Source organism: Delphinapterus leucas, chromosome 16 (genome assembly GCF_059928025.1).
Source record: "Delphinapterus leucas isolate spDelLeu-1000000601 "Yukka" chromosome 16, BTC_Dleu_Yukka2, whole genome shotgun sequence".
NCBI lineage: Eukaryota > Metazoa > Chordata > Mammalia > Artiodactyla > Monodontidae > Delphinapterus > Delphinapterus leucas.
The window spans coordinates 70932047-70948539 of record NC_143144.1 but is presented as its reverse complement, the minus strand read 5'-3'; the positions used below and the strand labels follow the sequence as shown (position 1 = coordinate 70948539).

The following is a 16493-nucleotide window of genomic DNA, read 5'->3' as shown; positions in this document are numbered from 1 at the left end:
CTTAAAACACCTGCTCCAGGAAACTACCCTCTCTCTTGGTTTTGCTTCTACTTGCTTACTCACTCTTCAGTCTTCCATGTGGGTCCCTACCTCCCTCCTTGATCTCTTTATGCTGCAGTGCGCTAGAACAGGGTCACCAAAGTATAGTCTGTGGGCCGGTGCTGGTTCACAAACCATGGTGAGTTAAGTACAGAAACCGAGAGTGAGGTTTGGAAACTTTTGTAACATCCCAATGCTTAACTGGTGGCTTTGAATTTTATGTCTTTAAAAAACTAACTTCGTTTTTAGGACTAATAACCCTAGAGCTAGTTTGAGATGGAGTAGCACAATGGAAAAGACAATACACTAAGAGCCAGCAGAGCTGGGCTCAAATTCCATCTTTTGACCTAATTCAATATATGCCCTTCAGCAAATCACTTTATCTCTTTGAGCCCCTAGTCTCCTCACTTATAAGAGTCTTAAAACAGATGGTGTCCTTTGGTGCCTCTCAGCCCTAATATTCAAGGACCTAACTAACATTCTAAGACCACACGAGTCTGTCTCACGTAATGAATTTGCTTGATAGCAAATGGCGGCAATTATGATTAACTTCAGGTGAGTTACACTGTTATTTAATAAAAGAATCTCATAGGCTAAAGAAAACTGCTAAAGTGGGGTTCAATCTGGATCTTTCTGTTTTACAAGACCTTCCTCAAATCCTGCCCAGCTGTAAACATATCACAAGTGAGAAAAATTACTAGATCAAATCTCAAGAATTTATGAAATATTTGCATTTGCAAGATTATTGTCATACCTTCAGCTGATAGAAACCAGCAACTGGGTGCTCCTTCAGTTAGCTTTGTTCCTGATGGGAGGTCTAATCTTAGCTTGAACTGAAGAGTTTGCCCTGGAGATGCAGCCACCGGGGAAAGTCTAATGCCTGGAGCAGATTTAGGTAGTCTGGGTAAGGTCTTCTGTTTTTCTGCTGGGAATGGGCCGTCCACCATAGCACTTTCAGATCTGAAGACTGGGAGCTAGAAAACAAGAAAATCTGTTTTTTAAAGCACAAGTACTTTATAGTACTATAGACTGACAGAGCTTATTTTCAGACTTCAGTACAAACATGAGATCCTGTGTCAAGGAAACTTAATTGCCATTCTCTTCTGAATCAGAAGTTGTTTACTTAAATTTCCTCATGATTATTTTGTAGGTTCAGAAAAATATTTCATCCTGGCCAAAAAACTGCCAACATTTATGAATGAAACCGAATTAAATTAACTGTCCAATATGTTTATAGATAGCAGGAAATTAAAATAAAACTTTATCAATTTAAATGTAGTGGATATAATATACACCCTCTTATAATTTTCATTGCCAACTATAAGATGTCATTCATCTTATATCAGAGATCTATGTCAAGAGAAGTGACACTTACGATGGGAATCTGTGTTTTTATTTTAAAACACATCTTGGAAATTCCTAGAATTTTAGAAAAAAAACTTGCATTTTTCCAGGCAAATGTGATATATAAAGGGGTAACTTGTATTAGAGACCATGTCCATATCTTTAAAATTAGAACTTACTTAAGTTTCTCCCAATCTTATTTTTAAGTCTTGAGAAATGTGGCTCCTAGAGCTTCCTTTAAAGATTATTTGGTAATGGATTCACCACAGGAAACAAAGATTACCCACTAGTCAGAGGATCATTAAAAAAAAAAAACACCCAAGATTAAACAACCCAACCCACATAGTTTGTATGTGTAGTGTGTCAGTATGTCCATACATTTAAAAATAGATGAGTCCTTTTTTTTTTCCTTTTCTGAAAGTTCATCAAATTCTCTCCAACTTCTAGAATCTTCCTCAAACACTCTTGGCACAAATGGAATTTTTATTTTAAAAATAACAGGATATCCTTGGAATAGGCACCCACTCACTACTCTACCCACACGTTTCACTTTCACCACTAGAGGCGGCCTAACCAAAAGTGCCTCTGTTGTTGCTGAGGATCTTAGAATCTTTCTTAAAATGATGCCCTTTCACTTAAAGATTACTTACCACAGAAACTGTTTTTGTTTCTAAATCCATCACTTTAATTTGATGGTTATTGGTGTCTGCCACATATAATAACTGACCATTCTCTCCAATACACAAGCCTCCTGGTTCATTAAAAGTTGAGTCGGTAAAATTGGAACCGATAACATTACTTGCATCGCCAGTTCCCGCTAACGTTGTACAGTTTTTTGTTTTTGGATCCACAACTTTAATCTAAGAAGACAGAACAAAAATTTATATATCTGAAGCTCGACTGCACATTTGTAGTATGGAAAAGTATCATATTAAGCAAGCCAGAGAATTCCTGATTGACGTTAGTATTCTTAATAAATCTCAGAAAAAGAACAGACATTTCCACATTTTCTTGAAAAGCCAAACATTCAAATTACAGTCTAAGGGGAGATATTTCATTCTGAGGGCTAAGCGCTATAAAATCCCCAGTTACATCCTGTCTTCTAGAAGCAATCTTTGATAAAATTATTTATGGAATTAAAAAAAAATGTTAATGTTCTTCTTTCCCCTCACAATGGGACAGAGTGGAACTGACTTTCTTCTCATGAATATCTAACATTGGCTGAGGATTTGGCTACTTGCGTTAAACTTAATGACTCCTCGCTGTGTTTCAATTACGTTAAATTCACAGTCTCTCATCACAAAAATATTAACATTTGGGTTCCACTGATTTTATAAAAAGGAAAAATGCACAGTAAGAATGCAGTAGAGACAAAAAAAATGGAAATGCTGATGAAAACGGAATTACTTGCTAACAGGCGTGGCAACTGTGCAAAGGCTCAAAAATGTTCATCCCTTAGTTGACGTGTTAATTTCCCTGCTACCCGCCTTGTCCTCATTTACTCAACGTTACTAAGCAGCTTTAATGGCTTGCAATTCACAAGTTTTGGCTAGTCATTGGGGATTTGTTCAGTCCTTTCCCACCAGCTCAGAGTACCATCACATCCTCTCTGCAGGAAAGGACCAAGAAAAGAACAGAAAGGCTTATGTACAGCTATCCAAAACTGTCATTCCTCGCTATATTTTAGCGGCAATTGTAGGAGGCTCACAGATCTTTCAGCATTTTAAATACCGCAAGTGAAAAGCAGGGTATTATATAATTCTTTCAAGACTCACCTTGTGATTGTAAGAGTCTGCCACGTAAACTAAATTCCTTTTCTTGTCCCAAGTTACTCCAAGTGGGTGTTGAAGCTTTGCATTGATTCCTACTCCGTCAACATCACCAAAAGCAAATAAATTCTTTTATTTTTTTTTTTTAAAAAAAGAAAGAAACAGCATGTATTAAAATTTTTTACAGTGCTTTGTTAGGGTATAAAGTGAAAATTAAGATAGCTGTATATGCTACTTAAAGGGGAAAAAGTCTGATTTCATATAAATAGGGTGGGGCATTTGACTGAAATTAGAAAAAACTGATAGAATTCTGAACTTGAATTAATTTGTGGTGCTTAGGAATTTTATTCACAAAAATCACACTTCTGATCAGGAACAGGTCAAGTCTACTGATCTGGTGCTCTTTCCACCCTACTGCCAAATATCTAATCTACGTTTTCCCCTTGCTTGGTCATCAATAATTTACCCTTCCTTTTCTCCTGAGACTTCGGCATTTATATATAATCGAGTCATCTTATTTTCTTCGGTGCTTTTGTTACTTGTATTTCTTCACACTCCCATTTCCTTTGGTCTGACTTCCATTTTAACATGGATAAGCCAAGAACTTTCTCCTCCCTAAGCTTTATTAACTCTTCACAATTCAGAAAGGCACAGGCTCGCTAAGCAGGCGCGCCACGTGAGGGTGCGTCTCGTTACCGTAGGGTCTCTCTCTCCTCCCACGAGCTGCTTCACTGCCCCATCTTTCAGCGAGACGGTCCTCACCGCGCTGCTCTCACTGTCCGCTACGAACAGGCAGCTCCAGGGCTCCTCTGAGGCCAGAGAAAGACCTGAAGGTTGGGCGAAACCGGCTTTGTGAGGATATGAGTTATTTCGATTCTCTTCATTTCCACTTCCAGCAAACCGAAGGCAGGTTCCTTTTTTTAACTCACTAAGAAAGGCAAATTCATAGTGAAGTCAACATTGTGTTATACTGCGTCCAATTTCATTAAACAAATGAATGTAAATGACGCAATCAATGGTGACAGCATTATACACACACACACACACACACACACAAGTCCGGGGATCTTGGCCTAAATTGTGCAAATCACCTTTCACTGTCGTTTCTAATCATTAACTTATTTATCCACTGTGTAGAGACCTTTCTACCTTTTTTACTTTTTGACATACACAAAAGTGAAACTATTCTCAATGGCAAGACAGGAAATCACTGACGAAGTTAGAAATATAAGAATAAAGGTCATATCATTGATGGGATAGTTTTTTTTTTTTTTTTCCTCCAAGTGATGAGAGGTAGGTACAGGTAGATCCCACCTTTACTTCCTGACCTCTTCTTAGCTTCATGCAACATTAGGTTCTGAAAGGGAATTAAAAAGATCTAGGTAACCTTTTCTAGCTCTTGATAGCTTAAAGCTTAAATTTTCATTAAAAATGTTTTATTTTCTTGTATATAAGTAGAGACTAGAAAAAAGAATTAAAGAATAATTTGTGAAGATAGCCAGGTGCTCATGGTAAGATAGCCAGGTAATAATATGATTACACTGCTTTAACTAATCGATTGTACAAATCCATTTCTTATATACAGTAGGGAAATTTCTACTTAAAGGACTATCGTAATGATTCCTTTTGTAATGCAGAGAAAGTTTTATACCTTGGCTTCTAAGTTTATGTCAGAGGAACTGTAAGGAAGACATGGTAATGTCCTGGGTTGAGGGAAGGGAAGAAGCTGACTTCAGATGCAAAATAACGAGAGACTGTATGTATATCTTTTCCTAATAGGGCACAACATGCAAAAGTCTAAAATGACCATCATATCATTTACTAGTTGATATGATCCCAATGCTAACTTTGGTAGGGAGCCAGGAGTGGAGGCAAAGGGATACAAAATGTATAAATACAGCCATTTATTCAAGGAACTCGTAAAAATAACCTACTCAGAGGAATACGTGTAATAACCAATATGCCAAACAAATAAAGGAGTTACAACGATTTTAAAAAGGAGTTCCCTTTATTAAAGGTAGAAAGACTGGGGAGAAACGGTAACTTCTAAAAGCTCAGGAGCTATTACCACTTGAAGATCAGTAACAAATAAAGATAAAGGGTCCTTAAAATTATAATACAGGTCAATGTGATCCAAACGGACACTTTACTATTGCAAACAAGTGACAACTCTACTTATGTGGAAATTTAGTCCACTCTTGACCATCTAGGTCCAAAACAGCCATCGCTTACAACAGCATATTCTGGTCATCTCTGCTACTACTTTTTTCCTCATCTTATATGTCATCGGTCCTGTCGCTGTTTGGGCTACTGTCGGCTCTGGCCTGGATAACAGCAATCGCCTCCTCACTTGTATCTCTGTCTCCAGTACTGTCACGCTCCAAATGCTGCCAGTGTCCTTTCAAAACCACAAATCTTATGTCACTTCCCAGCTTAAAACTTCCTATAAAGGTATATGCAGAATAACTTTCAAATCTCTAAAAAAAGACTCACAAGGCACTTCATGATCTGGCTGCTACTGACATCACTAGGGTCATTTCTTGCCTGGAAAACCTCTACTCTTCTGAACTCCTTTCTACTCTCTATCAGGTTTTAGTTTAGTACCATCTTCCAGGAAGCCTTCCTTGATACCTCAGATCTTATTTATATCAGGTGTTCCTCTTATTTATGTCAGGGACAACTTCCACTTAAAGGACTACTGCAGTGATTCCTTTTGCACACAGCGCCTGTACTTCCCAACTATTTTTTGTTTGTTTTTGCTGATCTGATTCTTCCTCTGAAAACCTGCTGAGGACAGTAACCACATCTTTTCATTTTATTCTTAATATAGTAAACATATCATTTCATCCCTACGGCCAAGCACAGTGCCTAGTTTGCTTAATAAATATTTGTTAGATGAATGATTAAATGTTGCAAAACATCGTACAAAGCAACACACACACATACACTCTTTAGAATATCTGATATTTTGGATTATCTATATGACTGCCCCTTTCTACTGATAAAGGTAACTGAGGTGACTGACACTTACTTTCTAGGGTGGTTTGACAGTCTTTATGGTCTATGACTTTCATTCATTTATTTCTTCTGCAGACCCTTACTGAGCTCCTATCATGTGTCAGATACTGTGCTAGGTACAGGGGACACAAGAGTGAATGCGAAAGGGTCCTTTCCTTTAAGAGGCAGTCTACTAGGAGACAACAGTTATGTAAACAAATAAGTGCAACCAAAAACAGAAGGTGAGAGAGAGAGAGGGGTGAGAGGGAGGGAGAGGGGAAGAAGGGAGAGATGGGAGGGGAGGGCGGGGAAGGGGAAGGCTGGGGTGTTAGGGAGAATAGGAAAGGCTCTATAGAAAAAATACAAGAAAATTTGTAGAGACACTACTTTTCCAGCTTTATACCCCTAACAGTGGCAGCAATGCTACCAACATTTACTGTACATGCCAGGCACCAGGCTGAGCTCTTCACACACATTAATTCTCAAAACAAGCCTATGAGGTAGATATAAATAAGGAAACTGAGGCTTAGAAAGTTAAAGTGACTCTCCCAAGCTCATGTAGATAATAAGTGGCAAAGCCAGGACTCAATCTCAGGCCTGACTACAAAACCTGAGCTATTAACTAGTCTGCTATGCAGTCTTCAAATATCTGAATTAACGATCAGGGATATTAGAAATGCGCATTAAAATGAAAGATGCTCCCAGTTCTCCTTGTGGATGCTCGGGGGGACCGCTCTTCCCAAGCTCCCCAAAGTTGGGTGTGGTCACGAGCCTTACTTGGGCTGACGAAATGTGGGTAGAAGTGATGTGTGTCACTTCTGAGGAGTTTTCAGAGCCAGTGAGCAACTCCCCAGCTCTGTCTCTCTCTGCCAGGACAGCTGGCAGAGCTCCAGACGGTGGCTGCTGCATCAGCCTGGGGGGCAGAGTAGTGCTCCCCCAGCAAACAGACCTCGTCCTAAGCCACCGGGGACCTGGGCTGCTGGTTATGGGAGCACAGCCCAGCACATCCTGACCAGTACGGTGAGAGCTACGAGGATGGAGACTTCGGGAAAAGGAGTTCCGTGAACGCCACGCTTACCCGAAGAGAGATGTTACCAAAGTTACCACTTACTTTTTCTTTGGTAATCTGCCATAGTCCAACAGGAATGCCCATATCTGATGAGTCCCTGCCATGGCTATCCACAGAATGTCGTCTCTTTGGACCTCTGGACCTTTATGAAAATAAACAGTAATTACTACAGATATATCTGGTTAATACAAACATTCCCAATCTTTCAGAAATTTAAATTAAGGGAAGACAGTAGTATGTTTATAAATCATCTGATAGAAGAAAGTAAATATATTTGCAATGTTTTAAGTCATTTTGGAAATTTTTCCATTTTCCTCGTGAAAAGTTTACTTCTTTAGACTTATAAATTTACATTCACAGAAATCCGAAGTATTCTTAATAGCAAAATGTCCCTCTGCATCTCTGGGCACAATGTTTTTAAACATCTGATTTCTTACTTTATGTAACAGAAGAAATGCGTCGACACACACTCTCCAAAGAAACTCTGGCACTCAAGTACCTAAATTACATGCTTTAGGAATATAGGAATAGTTCTTTGAACAATTTCTCATGAAAGGACTGTATCTTTTAATAGTTTAAGAAATGTATATTTCTACCCCAGTATTAGCTTTTAGACTTAAGACTCACATCACTGCTGCTCTTTAAAAATCTACTGTTTAATTGTTGTGAACCTTTTTCAAAAAGATATGGTTGACATGTAATAAACCTAAGAGTATACTATATTACAATATAGCTGTTTTCTAAAATTAATAATTTTCTGTTTTTTTAAGACTGATATTACAACTTATTACAATGTGACAAGGCTCTGTTTCTCAAATTAATTCTATTTTCAAAATATTTAATTAAGCTGTATTCTGAAGCTACTTTTACATGTAGTTGAGACATTTTCACTAAAATAATTTGGTCAGACACATGCTAAAATAAATATATCGGAAAGGCTATTTTATTTGTACTTTCTTTAACTTCAAGTAGTTGCGTCCAGAAGGAATTTTTCTTCCTTAACTTGAATTACTTTCAAGTGTCTTTTAATTTAACAAAATTAAATTTTGTTTATTTAATTTAAATTTTGTTTAGCAAAAATGTTGACAGTCAATAAACTGTGGTTGCTATGTGCCAAGCACTTTACAGAGATTATCACTTAAATCTTCTCAAAAGGCCCTTCTTACAGGCCCTTTACAAAAGAAACTGAGGCTTAGACAGGTTAGCTAACTTGCCAGGATCACAGAGCTAGTAAATGAAGGACCTGGAATCTGAACCCAGGAAGTCCAACAAGAAAATCTATTTAACATGCTGCCTCTTTTGCTGTGTTAATTGCTATCATATGAAATCTAAAGGAAAGTAGTTTATTTCCATTTAATTTTTCATAGTCAAATATTTTTAATAAACATAAATTAAAAGTGACAGTGCATCCATATATTCTGGGGACTCAAGTCTCTGCTTAATCACTTTAGAACTAGATCAAAAACTTTTCATTATTATATTCTTTTATTTTATTTTGCCCCTGCCATGTGAAGACAAAGGTTGAAGGTGACCATCTATAGGCCAGAAGAGAGCTCTCACCAGAAACCAATCATGCTGGCACCTTGACCTTGGACTTCTAGCCTCCAGAACTGTGAGAAAATAAAATTCTGTTGTTTAAGCCACCCAGTCTGTGGCATTTTGTTATGGCAGCCCGAACTAAGACATTCCCCCTGAGAACAGAAATGAGACAAGGAGATCTGCTATCAACACTTATTTAGCATCATATGAAGGTCCTAATTCATACAAGAAAAAGAAGCAAAAGGCATAAAGATTGGAAATAAAACTATAATCATTAGAAGATGACATGGGTTTAAAGCCTCTCTACTTTGCCAAAGAAGAGCTGTGTTGGTATATACAGGAGCGAAAGACCAAATCAGGTCTCCATTATCTACTTCTCCAAACAGGCCAGGCTAGTTCAACTAGGGTCTACCTATGAGGCCAAAGCTTCATCGTAATATTAGTGTGAGCACCTGTTTGGTCTTGGTCTCTGTGTACTTATTTCCTTTAGAAGCTGGAGGTATGAGAAACAGTGTAGAAGCAGAGGCTGTGTCAGGTCGGGATTCAGGAGCTTATGATTCTACATACCAGTCGATGAGGATGAGGATGACGACGACGACGGGGGGCATGGCGGTGAAAATGAAAACCATTCGGAACATTTCCTGTTTAAGGCACTGAGCTAATAATAAGAACTTTATATGGATTCTTTCCTTTAACATCGTTAGCAAGTCTAGTTATTATCATCTCCATTTTATAAAGAAATTGAAACTCAAAGGGGTTAAATAATTTGTTGGTATTCACACAGCTAAACCTGGAATAATAATCCATCAGTGAGTCCAATTCCAGATTATTAGTGTTCCGATCAGAATGAAGGAACTACAGAAGTGAGCCTGTGCTCTTCTGGCCAACACTCTGCTTGGCCCGTTCTCTTTTCCCTCCCTTCCACCCCTGCTCCATGGACTTAGCTTTGGATTCAGTTACCCAAGTGCATTTTAATGTGTGATCAGAAATTGAGATCTGATCAAATGTAACCAAGGCTTTATACTCCAGTATCTGCGGCTAGGTCACTCCTTCTGCCCTTCTCTTCTTGTAGCCTCTGGAATAGGCTGTGGCCAAATAATCTCTTTCAAGGATTTTTTCCAGTCCCTTGCCTTTCCATTTTTGGTTTGGTTCAGCTTATCAACATCTTCAGATTTTTACAATGAGAATCTTATAGCAAACAACAATAACAACGGACACTTATATAGTACTTTCTATGTGCCAGGCACTGTTCTGGGTGCTTTCCATATATTAATTCTCATAATTCTCACAATAAACATTTGAGGTAGATACTATTAGTATCTCCCATTTAGATGAGGAAACTGAGGCATCAAGAGGCTGAGTAACTTGTCCAAAGTCACACAACTACTAAGATGTGAAACTAATTAGAACCCAAGTGGTCTGGCCCCAGAGTCCAGGCTCATCACTTCCTTGCTAAACTGCCACTCAAGAAGTCTTTACCCTGCCTAACCATTTCAGTGAGGGCTGAAGAGTTTGTTCTTGTAAATAAAATGGGAGTTAAAAAAAATGGGGGGGGTGTAGTCTGGCATTTATAATGTCTATCAAACTAATAATCATGTTTATACTGTTCATCCTGGATTTTAAAATCTAAAGTATATAGTTGTGGGTCTTCTCTGGTGGCGCAGTGGTTAAGAATCCTCCTGCCAATGCAGGGGACATGGGTTCAATCCCTAGTCCTGGAAGATCCCACATGCCATGGAACAACTAAGCCTGTGTACCACAACTACTGAGCCTGCGCTCTAGAGCCCGCATGCCACAACTACGGAAGCCTGTGCGCCTACAGCCTGTGCTCTGCAACAAGAGAAGCCACCACAATGAGAAGCCCGCACACCACAACAAAGAATAGCCCTCGCTTGCCGCAACTAGAGAAAGCCTGTGCACAGCAACGAAGACCCAACACAACCAAAAATAAATAAGTAAAATAAAATAAAATAAAAAATAAAATTTCCATCCTGTTGGGAAGAAGTCTCTTGACTTTCCCCTCAGCTTTAAAAAAAAAAAAAAAGTAGGGGGCTTCCCTGCTGGCGCAGTGGTTGAGAGTCCGCCTGCTGATGCAGGGGACGTGGGTTCGTGCCCCAGTCCGGGAAGATCCCACATGCCGCGGAGTGGCTGGGCCCGTGAGCCATGGCCGCTGAGCCTGCGCGTCCAGAGCCTGTGCTCTGCAACGGGAGAGGCCACAACAGTGAGAGGCCCGCGTACCGCAAAAAAAGTAGGGGCTTCCCTGGTGGCGCAGTGGTTGAGAATCTGCCTGCCAATGCAGGGGACACGGGTTCAAGCCCTGGTCTGGGAAGATCCCACATGCCGTGGAGCAACTGGGCCCGTGAGCCACAACTACTGAGCCTGCGTGCCTGGAACCTGTGCTCCACAACAAGAGAGGCCCGTGCAACGTGATGAAGAGTGGCCCCCGCTCGCCGCAACTAGAGAAAGCCCTCGCACAGAAATGAAGACCCAACACAGCAAAAAATAAAAATAAATTTATTAAAAAAAAAAAGTATATAGTGGTATCACCAAGTATGGGTATTAGTTCATTCTAACAAGAATGTGGCAATCATGAACATTTCAACCTTAAATTAAGAGTGCACTTGGGACTTCCCTGGTGACGCAGTGGTTAAGAATCCGCCTGCCAATGCAGGGGACACGGGTTCGATCCCAGGTTCAGGAAGATCCCACATGCTGTGGAGCAACTAAGCCCGTGAGCCACAACTACTGAAGCCCATGTGCCTAGAGCCCGTTCTCTGCAACAAGAGAAGCCACCACAATAAGAAGCCCCTGTACCGCAATGAAGAGTAACCCCCGCTCAACACAACTAGAGAAAGCCTGCGTGCAGCAACGAGGACCCAATGCAGCCAAAAATAAATAAATAAAATAAATTTATTAAAAAAAAAGTGTCCTTAGAATTACTGACTTACAGCAGTCACAAATTAAAAATAAAAAAAGGACAATGCCAATAGCTAAAAAGGTTTTGGGAGTTAAGTATTTTTAAAGGCAAAATGCCTCATAATTATCAATTATCAAGAAGGATTAGTGAAATAGTTTCAGAAAACAGGAACAAAATCAGCAAATGAAATATGAATATAAAAATTACCTGCAGTTCAGCTTTTACAAATTCTGTGTTATTTTAAGCAACTATGATCAAAATAGAGCCCACTGACTAGAACCCTCTTAATGGCATCTGTGAAATCATCCATTAGTGTAAATGGTTTTTTCTGCACAGCTTCTAAATCTCCCCTGTAAAGCAAAGCCTTAATCCACTAGGAAAAAGCAACAAAGTCTGTCACTGCCAGGGCACAGGAAAAGATTAATTATAACTGGAGGAGGGGGAGAGGAAAAAAAAAAAAAACTCTCTGGTGGAGGGGCAAGGAAATGTCTTTGGCCAAAGACCCCAGACACCAAGTAGAGATTTCCCACTGCTGGGAGAGAAGCAGGAAACGCTTCAAAACCACTCACAAATATAAGAGAGAGTTAAGCTGCCAGAGAGAGAAGGAACAGAATCACTGAAAAAGCTCTAAGCTCTCCACCTTGTTTCATGGAGGCCCAGGCACACAGTGCCTCCCTAAGACTGAGGCTCACCAGAACAACAGAGAACTCTCCCTTAGCCCCAATGCAACCTAGTACAGAAAGACAGCAGCAGTCTATCCCTCGGGGATCTGTGCTGGCTGACTGAAAGCTGACGGTGGAGCACTAACACTAAGAAAAAGTCTCTAGCATCTAGCCCCGCAGGCTTAGGCAACAGCCCACTGCTAGAGGACTGTGAGAGCCATGGTGACTTGACAGAACTCACAGCAATAATAAAATCCAGATCCAGGCCAGCTTCTGACTAAATTGACTCGACCTCCCATAATAATGATAAATACTATTGATCTCAGCCTCTATAGTTCCACGCATGACTGGAATTTAACAAAAAAAAGAGAAGACGCACGTAAATGTAAGCAAAACAAAATAAAAAAACATTTTCAAGAGACAAAGCGATCAACAGAAACAGACTCAGAGCTGACCTGAAATTTAGATCTATGACATAGACTTTGAAATCACTATGCTTACTATGGTAAAGAATCTAGAGAAAAAGATGGCCAACATACCTAAATAGATGGGGAATTTGAGCAGATAGATGAAATCTCTAACAAATATTAAAATGGAAATACTGTTAGAAAAAGAATAATATCAGAAATGAAAAATTCCTTCAACAAGCTCATCAGTTGACTAGACACAGCTGAGGAAAAATTCAATGACCCTAAAGATAAATCAACAGAAATTATGCACACTGAAACACAAAGAGAATAAAGGGTGAACATTAAAAAAAAAACCCAAAACCATAATATGTAAAAGTTGTTGAATATAATATTAGAATCTAACATACGAGTAACTGAAATCCCAGAAAGAAGAGAAAGGAGCAGAAAAACTATTTGAGAAGATAATGGTTGAGAATTTTTCCAAATAACGAAGGACATCAAGAATCCTAAGCAGGTAACTCCTCGATGTATCAATCAAACTGCTGAAAGCCAAAGAGAAAATCTTGAAGGCAGCCAGAGGAAAAAACACATTTTTTATACTAAGGAACTAGGAAAAGAATTAAATCAGACTTCTCGTTTATACTATGTAAGCTATAACACAGTGCAATGACATCTTTAAAATATCAAAAAAAAAAAAAAAAAAGCCAATCCAGACTTCTTTATGGAGTAAAAATAGCCTTCAAAACTGAATGCTAATTACTTTTTCAGACCCTCCCCCTCCAAAGAAAGGGCCAAGAGAAATCACTGTCAGCAGACAAGTGCTGCAAGAAATGTTAAAGTTAGTTCTACATGCAAAAGCAAAATTACTCCAGCCAGACACGGGATTTTTAAGAAATCAGCAATGTTGGGAAACAGTCTGGCAGTTTCTTACAAAATTACACATACACTTATCATATGATCTAGCAATTTCATTCCTAAGCATTTGCCCAAGAGAAAATATATGTCCACATAAAAACCTGTACACAAACGTTTATAGAGGCTTTAATCATAATTGCCATAAACCAGAGACAGCTGAAACGCTTACCAACTGGTGAGTTAATAAACAAATTGTGGTACAGCTGTACAATGGAATACTACTCAGCAATAAAAAAGAACTACTGATACATGCAAGAACATGGATGAATCGCAGAAGATTATGGTAACTGAAAGAAACCAGACATACAAAACTATACAGAGGAACAAGAAATCATTGTTGCCAGTGGGTGGAGTGGGTAGAGTGGGTGGTAGAGGGCGAGGGAGGGAGACTGAACAGAGTCATAAGATAACTTTTTGGGGTGATGGAAATATTCTATATCTTGATTGTAGCAATGGTTATAAAGATTCTTCATAATAGAACTTACACCTATTAAGGGTAAATGTTACTTTCTGTAAATTATTACCTCATCATTCGAACTGAAAAAAAACCCTTATAAACACCAAGTCAGTGTGATAATAGTTATTCAGATATAAAAATACTACTACTGTTTTTATTTTGTTAAAATAAAAACACACTAGTCACATTATATAAAATTTATTCCTCAAAAAAATTTTGTATTATCTGATAAGAGGATAAATGTATTTTATTTAGAGCATATTAATGGAAGTCAGAGAAACATATTATCTAAGCTGTAGATCACCAGACTAGCATACTAAATAGTTGGATTTCAATCATTAAAGGTCAAATAAGTACAACTAAATTTCTATCTAGGGAAATGCTGATTAAAGGGCCAAGGAAGGTTAATGGCATTTGGGCACACTATCCTTTCTGTAAATGATTTAAAATCAGATGAAGTCTGAAGTACTTAGAGACTAGCAGGGGTTCTGACCTTTACGATAAAAGAAATTCTCAGGTTATTGTCGGGCATGAGTGGAGACAGCACAGACTTGGTATGCATTTTAGAAACATGGCAATGTTTCTGGTGAGAAAATGAATTTATTGGAGTTCTTTTAAATTATTTTAGTGCATTATAAAGTTTTGACCATATTTAGAGTGATAATCAAAAATGGACAAAGATGAAAATAACTTTTATAAAGTGATTTTTTGTAAAAATCAATTTATGTGAATTATTTCCATGCTTTTATCACTGTAATGGCATAATTAGGTTAAATATTCAGGTACTATTAAAAATACAAACACACACACATTTACATATTACATATATATTTAAAATAATCAGAGGTATTTCAAGTCCCTTTCCCTAATCTCTTTTTGAAGTGTACGCTGTTCATTATCTGAGTCTTTTGGTGGGGTATATATTCAACTGTATATTGTCTTTGTTACTTTTCACTCTCTTTATATGATCTATTTTCTTTCCTTTTAAGGTTTAATTTTTACTTAAATATGCATATGAATGGATAACTGTTCTACATAAAGGTTAAATAATAACTAAACATCCATGTGCACAACACCAGCTCAAGAAAAGGGAAGATTATTTGAAAACTTCCTGCATCCCTCTGTGAGCATATCCTCCTCCTCTTCCCAGAAGGAACTACCAGTCTAAAAATTTGTGTTTTTCATTATCTTCTTTGATTTTAAAATTTTACCATGTCTGAATGGATCTCTCAATGTATAGTTAGTCTTGCTTGCTACTGAACATTCTATAAAAGGTGCTTTCTCCACTCAACAGATTTCCTGGTACTTCTCCATGCTGTCAGGTGTAGCCGTGGTCCATTGTCTGCACTGCAGAACAGCTTAATATATGATGATACCACAATACCTTATCTATTTTTCATGTTTTCCTTCTGATAATTCCATCCTTTCTCATATTCCTAACTATGGTAGAATTTCAGAAATATTCTATATAATTCTTAAAGTATTAAAGAATTTACGTGCTTACAAGAACAATTTTTCTTAACCACAGTCCCCTTCAAGTTGCATTTAATCCCACATCTGCTTAAGCCAGTTTTACAATTACGTAATTTAAATATATTCAAACCAATTCAATATGAATGAATTGGAAGGAAGTTTTTCCTCTGAAAACAAAGTTAATACTTTGGAAAGACAATAAAGGCAAGTAGCAAAGTCAAATTGTTAGTGAATAAGATGTGGAAAGACAATTGGAAAGAATAGATTTAAAAAATTTCAGCCCTGTTTTCTTTGCAGGTGTTTTAAAAACTCATCACAGTTTAAGGAAACCAAAACAATACATTGTGATTGGTATAAGACTGTCAGAAAAGACACACTTAAACATCAAAAGACTGGTTAAAAATGTACATTCTACAGGGCTTCCCTGGTGGCGCAGTGGTTGAGAGTCCGCCTGCCGATGCAGGGGACAGGGGTTCGTGCCCCAGTCCGGGAGGATCCCACATGCCACGGAGCGGCTGGGCCCGTGAGCCATGGCCGCTGAGCCTGTGTGTCCGGAGCCTGTGCTCCGCAACAGGAGAGGCCACAGCAGTGAGAGGCCCACATAACGCAAAAAAAAAAAGTACATTCTATAAATGTACATTTATAGTTCTTAAAGCATTTTTAGTTTTATGATTAACAGATTTTTTTTTCCACATGGATCAATTATCATACCCAATCAGTTCAGTAAATTATTCTACTGGGGCTTCCCTGGTGGCACAGTGGTTGAGAGTCCGCCTGCCGATGCAGGGGACACGGGTTCGTGCCCCGGTCTGGGAAGATCCCACATGCCACGGAGCGGCTGGGCCCGTGAGCCATGGCCGCTGAGCCTGCATGTCCGGAGCCTGTGCTCCGCAGCGGGAGAG

General features: G+C 38.7%; 1 protein-coding gene across 3 annotated transcripts in view; it reads right to left on the bottom strand.

The window, feature by feature from the left end:
• Positions 1 to 16493, bottom strand: part of NHLRC2 (NHL repeat containing 2) — a 62838-nt gene that overhangs the window by 7636 nt on the left and 38709 nt on the right. For 2 of the 3 annotated variants that reach the window (XM_089898196.1, XM_022568710.3), the window contains exons 6-10: positions 7261 to 7360; positions 3849 to 4080; positions 3159 to 3281; positions 2034 to 2243; positions 794 to 1013 (exon numbers count right to left, since the gene is read on the bottom strand). In XM_089898196.1, the coding sequence (XP_089754322.1) occupies positions 794 to 1013; positions 2034 to 2243; positions 3159 to 3281; positions 3849 to 4080; positions 7261 to 7360 (885 nt within the window). The remainder of the gene's footprint in view (positions 1 to 793; positions 1014 to 2033; positions 2244 to 3158; positions 3282 to 3848; positions 4081 to 7260; positions 7361 to 16493) is intronic. The other variant, XM_022568711.3, reaches the window with a different exon arrangement.